Source organism: Carassius gibelio, chromosome B8 (genome assembly GCF_023724105.1).
Source record: "Carassius gibelio isolate Cgi1373 ecotype wild population from Czech Republic chromosome B8, carGib1.2-hapl.c, whole genome shotgun sequence".
Taxonomy (NCBI): domain Eukaryota; kingdom Metazoa; phylum Chordata; class Actinopteri; order Cypriniformes; family Cyprinidae; genus Carassius; species Carassius gibelio.
In genome coordinates this window covers 17494145-17501443 of record NC_068403.1, presented here as the reverse complement: position 1 = coordinate 17501443, position 7299 = coordinate 17494145, and the positions used below count along the sequence as shown (strand labels likewise).

General features: G+C 38.5%; 1 protein-coding gene across 1 annotated transcript; it reads left to right on the top strand.

Annotated features, from left to right (window-relative positions):
- Nucleotides 1-4443: 4443 nt before the first annotated feature.
- Nucleotides 4444-7189, top strand: LOC127964219 (uncharacterized). The gene is made up of 3 exons (XM_052564362.1): nt 4444-5650; nt 5845-6161; nt 6601-7189. The coding sequence occupies exons 1-3, from the start codon at nt 4848-4850 to the stop codon at nt 6963-6965; spliced, it is 1485 nt and encodes a 494-aa protein (XP_052420322.1). The 5' UTR covers nt 4444-4847; the 3' UTR covers nt 6966-7189.
- The last annotated feature ends 110 nt before the right edge of the window (nt 7190-7299 follow it).

The following is a 7299-nucleotide window of genomic DNA, read 5'->3' as shown; positions in this document are numbered from 1 at the left end:
AGTTTTATTGGTCAAAATTTGGATCTGGTTCAGGCTGTGGGTTGCATATAGATAATCACTGTTAAACACGGTCTATCAAAATGATCGAAATATATTTTGAGTTTGCATAAATTTTTAAATATATGGATGTCTTTTTTTATCTTTTTACATTTTAATTGGACACTTTAAATAGTAATTTACAATGCAGGATAGAGAAAGAATGTGAACCCTTGAAATTAATAAATTTGATTCTTGATTTAGCAGTTAAATCTCTATTAAATGTTTTAAAGAACCATTTCAACAGAACAGAACAACAGAAGTAACTGCAGCTGCTTGCCAATCAATTCAGATTGTAAAGTACCTTACCATTAATTACCATTAATAAGTCGTTAAACCCATGTCAAGAAGCGGCACAAGTGGCAAAACGGGATAAGGAGGGTGGATGATTAGCGAGGGATACCCAGTGTGAACATATTACTGACCATTTGATAATTACATTTATATCTATATTCTACTGATAACTTAAAATATGTTAAAATAAATGTTACTATAATAATTTGAGGAATGTTTCATTTGCATAGAACGTGTTGTCTTTCTTAATGCTGTATTGCACCTTCGCGTGAAGTGGAAAATCAGTTCCGGAGCAATCAATGCCAACTAATTCAGCACCTTCACTCGGGACAGCGCTCTTGTTACGTTGGACGTATGAGGCAGCATGCTAAGAGCTTCCTAAGGGTCACTTCGGGGAAGACACTTAGGAACATAAACAACTTTGGTAAGATATATCTTTCGAGGTCTTCTTAGCACGCTAAGAGTGAGCGTTATCGGGAAACCGGGCCCAAAACAATGCAAGGTTTTTATTTAGCACAGTGGCTAAATTAACAAATAACCAGACGCCACCTGATTCAAATATTCCATCAACGTGTAATAGTAATGACTTTATGAATTTCTTCACTGATAAAATAGATAACATTAGAAATACAATAGTGAATGTAGATTCTACAGAGTCTAACACTTCAGTTTCATCCATCGCACCTAAAGATAAACTGCAGTGCTTTACAACTATAGGCAGAGATGTATAGTAATGAAGTAGAACTACTTCACTACTGTACTTAAGTACTAAAAGGCGGTATCTGTACTAAAGTATTATTTTTTTCTCCTACTTCCACTTTTACTTCAGTACATATTTTCGATGCGTTTAATACTTTTACTCCGATATTTTTTTTATGTGCTGCATCGTTACTCGTTACAATTATACATTTTTTTACGAATCATTCTATTCCAAACCCACATTACCACTGCCAGAACTGTAGATGGCAGGTTTGACGAAGCTGATATCATTGAGCGAATCAAGCGATTAAGAAGACTGCACGTGCTCCCGTTCTGCCTTTTGATCAGCGAAAAAGATGGACGAACCAAAAACACCACCTTCCACCCCTTCAACTTCAAGTGATCGTGGCTGTGAGAGTGAGGAAGGAGACCACCCCTGGCCCTACTTAGAGTCCATGTTCTTATATGTCGGAGTGAAAGATAATTCATATAGAATGAAGTGCTTACTCTGCCGCCCGAAAGGTTGTGAAATAATGGCCTTCAAAAATTCACCGTCGAATTTGAAGAAACATATCAAGGTAAGTTACAAATATCATCACAAATCACACCATCTTGAGCTATCAGCAAGCCCTTTTGCTAAGTTATCTAGCGACATGCTGCGGTGTTCACTTAACGTTAACTAGCTGGCGATCATAAAGGCTGTCATGCAGCGTGTTGAATTGAATGGTGTTTTTCACCCATCACTAATGTCTACTTTCTCTTATTTTATGACATAGCCTAGCTACTGTTGCCAAAAATAAATCGTAGAGCATGTCTCCTTTGGTGCTGCTTAATCACACATCCGTTTTTATAGTGTAGTAGTGTTTTATAGGTAAATGGTAGTATAGATTGACACTGACATAAGTAATGCAGGAGTTTTCCTCCATTTAAATGTTTTTGGCGGCCGCCAAAGCCTTATTTGTTCGGTGAGTGATGTAGAATAGAATGACTGCTGCGCTTGTCAGGGCCCATACAGTATTGTTCAAAATAATAGCAGTACAATGTGACTAACCAGAATAATCAAGGTTTTTCGTATATTTTTTTATTGCTACGTGGCAAACAAGTTACCAGTAGGTTCAGTAGATTCTCAGAAAACAAACGAGACCCAGCATTCATGATATGCACGCTCTTAAGGCTGTGCAATTGGGCAATTAGTTGAATTAGTTGAAAGGGGTGTGTTCAAAAAAATAGCAGTGTGGCATTCAATCACTGAGGTCATCAATTTTGTGAAGAAACAGGTGTGAATCAGGTGGCCCCTATGCAACACTTGTTGAACATGCATTTGAAAGCTGAGGAAAATGGGTCGTTCAAGACATTGTTCAGAAGAACAGCGTACTTTGATTAAAAAGTTGATTAGAGAGGGGAAAACCTATAAAGAGGTGCAAAAAATGATAGGCTGTTCAGCTAAAATGATCTCCAATGCCTTAAAATGGAGAGCAAAACCAGAGAGACGTGGAAGAAAACGGAAGACAACCATCAAAATGGATAGAAGAATAACCAGAATGGCAAAGGCTCAGCCAATGATCACCTCCAGGATGATCAAAGACAGTCTGGAGTTACCTGTAAGTACTGTGACAGTTAGAAGACGTCTGTGTGAAGCTAATCTATTTTCAAGAATCCCCCGCAAAGTCCCTCTGTTAAAAAAAAGGCATGTGCAGAAGAGGTTACAATTTGCCAAAGAACACATCAACTGGCCTAAAGAGAAATGGAGGAACATTTTGTGGACTGATGAGAGTAAAATTGTTCTTTTTGGGTCCAAGGGCCACAGGCAGTTTGTGAGACGACCCCCAAACTCTGAATTCAAGCCACAGTACACAGTGAAGACAGTGAAGCATGGAGGTGCAAGCATCATGATATGGGCATGTTTCTCCTACTATGGTGTTGGGCCTATTTATCGCATACCAGGGATCATGGATCAGTTTGCATATGTTAAAATACTTGAAGAGGTCATGTTGCCCTATGCTGAAGAGGACATGCCCTTGAAATGGTTGTTTCAACAAGACAATGACCCAAAACACACTAGTAAACGGGCAAAGTCTTGGTTCCAAACCAACAAAATTAATGTTATGGAGTGGCCAGCCCAATCTCCAGACCTTAATCCAATTGAGAACTTGTGGGGTGATATCAAAAATGCTGTTTCTGAAGCAAAACCAAGAAATGTGAATGAATTGTGGAATGTTGTTAAAGAATCATGGAGTGGAATAACAGCTGAGAGGTGCCACAAGTTGGTTGACTCCATGCCACACAGATGTCAAGCAGTTTTAAAAAACTGTGGTCATACAACTAAATATTAGTTTAGTGATTCACAGGATTGCTAAATCTCAGAAAAAAAAAAATGTTTGTACAAAATAGTTTTGAGTTTGTACAGTCAAAGGTAGACACTGCTATTTTTTTGAACACACCCCTTTCAACTAATTGCCCAATTGCACAGCCTTAAGAGCGTGCATATCATGAATGCTGGGTCTTGTTTGTTTTCTGACAATCTACTGAACCTACTGGTAACTTGTTTGCCACGTAGCAATAAAAAATATACTAAAAACCTTGATTATTCTGGTTAGTCACATTGTACTGCTATTATTTTGAACAATACTGTAAGAACGAGCTGCGAGAGAGAGAGAGCGCCCGGCCGCGCTCACGCATTCACCGTCATAAAACAACACGAGCACTGTCTTGCTCTCAAATTGTTCTCTATTTGTTTACATAGTTAAAGTGCACTGTGAAGTAACATATACCAACAATGAACAGCTGTATTCTTATTAACTAATATTAACAAAGATTAATAAATACAGTAACAAATGTATTGATCATGGTTAGTTCATGTTAGTTATTAGTCTAATTCATTAACTAATGTAATGTTAACAAATTCAACCATATTGTAAAGTGTTATAAACAAATCATTTACTCAGAACACCTCTTGAAATGAGAATATAAGTGTGCTTACCACATTTTTTTTTTTTAGTAAGATTTAATCTTAATGAACTACAGTATTTTTTCAGGTTATTTATATGACAATGTGTAGAAAAATTACCTAAAAAATAATTTAGCCTAGTTTAGACTGGAGTGAGGTGAAAAAAGAAAAAAGTGCAAAGCAAGTTGATGTTAGCTAGCTGTTAATTGTATTCAATTGTATATGGTAGAAAATTAGACTTTTAGTCAAAATAAACTTTTTGGTAATGAAATCGAAGTGCTGACAACAAACAAAGCATCTCAACTTGTCTGCATCTCAAGTGGTCTTCGCGCACTCCCGTTTCTCATGATGCATGGTTGTTTGTATCAAGTTAGGCCTACAGGGTTTTGCAAGTAATTGCAGAGAAGTACTAAAGCAGAATCCATGAAGGATCTTTGTTTATGGGGTTTCTTGCTTAATTTTTTTTTTAATATAGAATTATGGTGGATAACTGACTTATTTTAATTTAATTAATTTTGCTTTTATCAATAGTGTAACAGCAGTTATTACATAATACACTCACCTATAATGTTGCTCACGTTATCATTCTGTGAAGGTAAAACTATATATTTTTTTGTCTCTTTTTAGAGCAAGCATGAGTGCTACTTGAGTAGATACGAGGAACTCACATCTGCAAAGCGAAAGAAGACTGTGATTCCCTCCCCTTCCATGAAGCAGGCCACATTAATGGGTAGCTGGAACACGATGCCTCAGAGATCCATCGACAAGGCAATCATGAAGTATGTTGTCCGAGGACTTCAGCCTTTCAACATTGTAGAGCAAGTAGCTTTTTGCGATTTTTGTGTTAGACCTGGTGCCAAATAGCAAAATAATGACAAGAATCACACTCACATCTATGATTGATGATGCTGCCAAACAGATGAAGATCAAGATTATTGAGGCCATGAAAACTGTTGACCACATCGCGACGACCACTGACTGCTGGTCAGCCAGGCGGCGTAGTTTCATTGGGGTCACGGCTCACTGGCTGGACCCGGAAAGTTTAAAAAGGTGCTCAGTGGCCCTGGCCTGTAAAAGATTAAGAGGCTCTCACACTTTCAACCTTCTGGCAAATGCACTTAATGATATCCATGCGGAGTATGACATTCGGGGGAAGATAGTCAGAACAACCACGGACAATGTCTCCAACTTCATTAAAGCCTTCAAAGTCTTTGGTGGAGATGGAAATAATGCTGGTGCTCTAGTTCAGGAGGAGGAGGAGGAAGAGGAGGAAGAAGAAGCAGACAAAGATGAGGAGGAGGTAGAGTTTGTCGATGTATCTTCACTTTTGGATGAGGATGATGGTTTTGAGTTCCAGCTCCCAAAGCACCAGCGTTGCGCATGCCACATTCTTAACCTAATAGCCACTGCCGATGCCAGCAAGGCAGTGTCCAATGACGCGTACAAGAAATTATACTACTCAACATTTGGCAAGTGCAATGCACTTTGGAATAAGTGTTCAAGATCCTCAACAGCAGCTGAAACTGTGGAAGATGCCTGCTCCCTCCAGCTTGTGCGACCGAATGCAACGAGGTGGAACTCTTTGTTCATGGCTGTGGAGAGACTGCTCAGGATAGGGAAAGAAAAGGGAGAGGCAACAATGAGAGTTTTCTGCACAGATTTGAAGGTTCCAATGTAAGTTTAAAAATGTTTCATATGGTAGTCCTTCTGTTCAAACTCAATTCTGGTCCATATTGTCTACTTGTACAACATTGAATTGAATGATTAACATTGAACCATGTACCAATTCATTGCATGATAATCATCCAATCATGTAGCAATGCTGTTTTTTGTCTCTTATTGTTTATATGTTCTTGTCTTCTTCACAGGTTTAATCCAGCTGAACTTGCATTCCTGTCAGAGTATTCTGCTGTCATGACTCCAGTCACCCAAGCAACTAACATTTTGCAAGCTGAAACCAATGTCCAGATGGGGTGGCTGCTCCCAACTGTCAAGCTCCTGAAAATCAAGCTAAACAGGATCAAGCTACCGCTGAAGTACTGCAAGCCGCTTGTGGATGCCTTGCAGGTGGGCATTGAGAATCGCTTTGGCCCTATGATGGAAGACCCAGAGCTGGTGGCTGCTGCTATTCTGCTTCCAAAATTTAGGACAAATTGGACACAGGAAGATGAGACAATCAAAATAGGTAAGAAATATAGTGTATGGGTGCATTATTTGTGTATTTTACCAATTTGCAATCAAGAGTCACACATACAGTACCGCTAAAAAATTGGGGATTACTTTGAATTTTTCTTTTTTATATGGAAACACATATGAGCTTGTCCTGTATATAAGATATTGCAAACATACCTATAAACAGGGCATTATGATGTTAGAGTGAGAAATGATGTGGTATGGGAGCCTTCCTCTTTAGCCTTGTAGTATGGTAGCAAAGCCTTCCTGTCTAAGGTCTGCCAGGTTGTAAATGCTGCAAAAGGCTTTTTGTTTAAGGGAATTATTTGAAGTATAAAGTCGTCATTTCCATTAAAATGATTTACTGACAATGTCATCATGTCAAATCTGTGGTTACTGTCATGATGGGTTGAAACTATTATTATTGTTTATAACACATTCTTATATTTCAGGAATGGACTATATCAAACGAAGCATTGAAGACCCCTCGTTGCAGTCCAGTGAGGTCAACAGGTCCAGCTCATCTGATGAAGAGGACTTCTTTTCTGGCATGCAGGGTTTTAAGGCACAAGACAGTGCCAAACCACTAGATGCGTACTTGTCATGTTCAGCAGATAACATGGACTTGCTCAAGTCTTTTCCAGCTGTGTGCAAGTTGTCTGTTAAGTTAAACACACCCCTTCCAGCATCAACAGCCTGCGAGAGGCTTTTTAGTATCACAGGATTAGTCTGTAGCCCTAGAAGAGCGAGACTGAATACATTCAATTTTGAAAACCAACTACTTTTGAGGATAAACCAAAGATTTCTAACTTCCTAAATACGACTGCTTTATGCATACCAGTTTAAGAAGTGAATAAGCTGTGGAGAAAAAAAAAAAGCACAAGGAGGGAAGAGAGGGTAGAGATGCTTTAAAGGGGAAGGGGCATATTTGATCTGTTTTTGTTTACAAATATTTAAGCTGTGTTTTTAGGTGCTCTAATCACTTTTGTTTTTACATAAGAAATACTTGAATGCGGCCTTCTGGCTTTTGAGATCTTTTAGTTGCCCTAACAAGTTGAGGGTGAAAGGAAAATGTGTAACTTCCAAAAATGACTGCTTTATGCACACTAGTTTAAAAAGGTAATAAGCTGTGGAGAAAAAAAAAACAAGCA

Bases quoted from the DNA above. Each gene is read 5' to 3' on its own strand.
- LOC127964219 (XM_052564362.1), top strand. From the start codon at position 4,848: ATGACAAGAATCACACTCACATCTATGATTGATGATGCTGCCAAACAG. The intron at 5,651-5,844 runs GTAAGTTTAAAA...TCTTCTTCACAG, and splicing joins ACAGATTTGAAGGTTCCAAT to GTTTAATCCAGCTGAACTTG. The intron at 6,162-6,600 runs GTAAGAAATATA...CTTATATTTCAG, and splicing joins AGATGAGACAATCAAAATAG to GAATGGACTATATCAAACGA.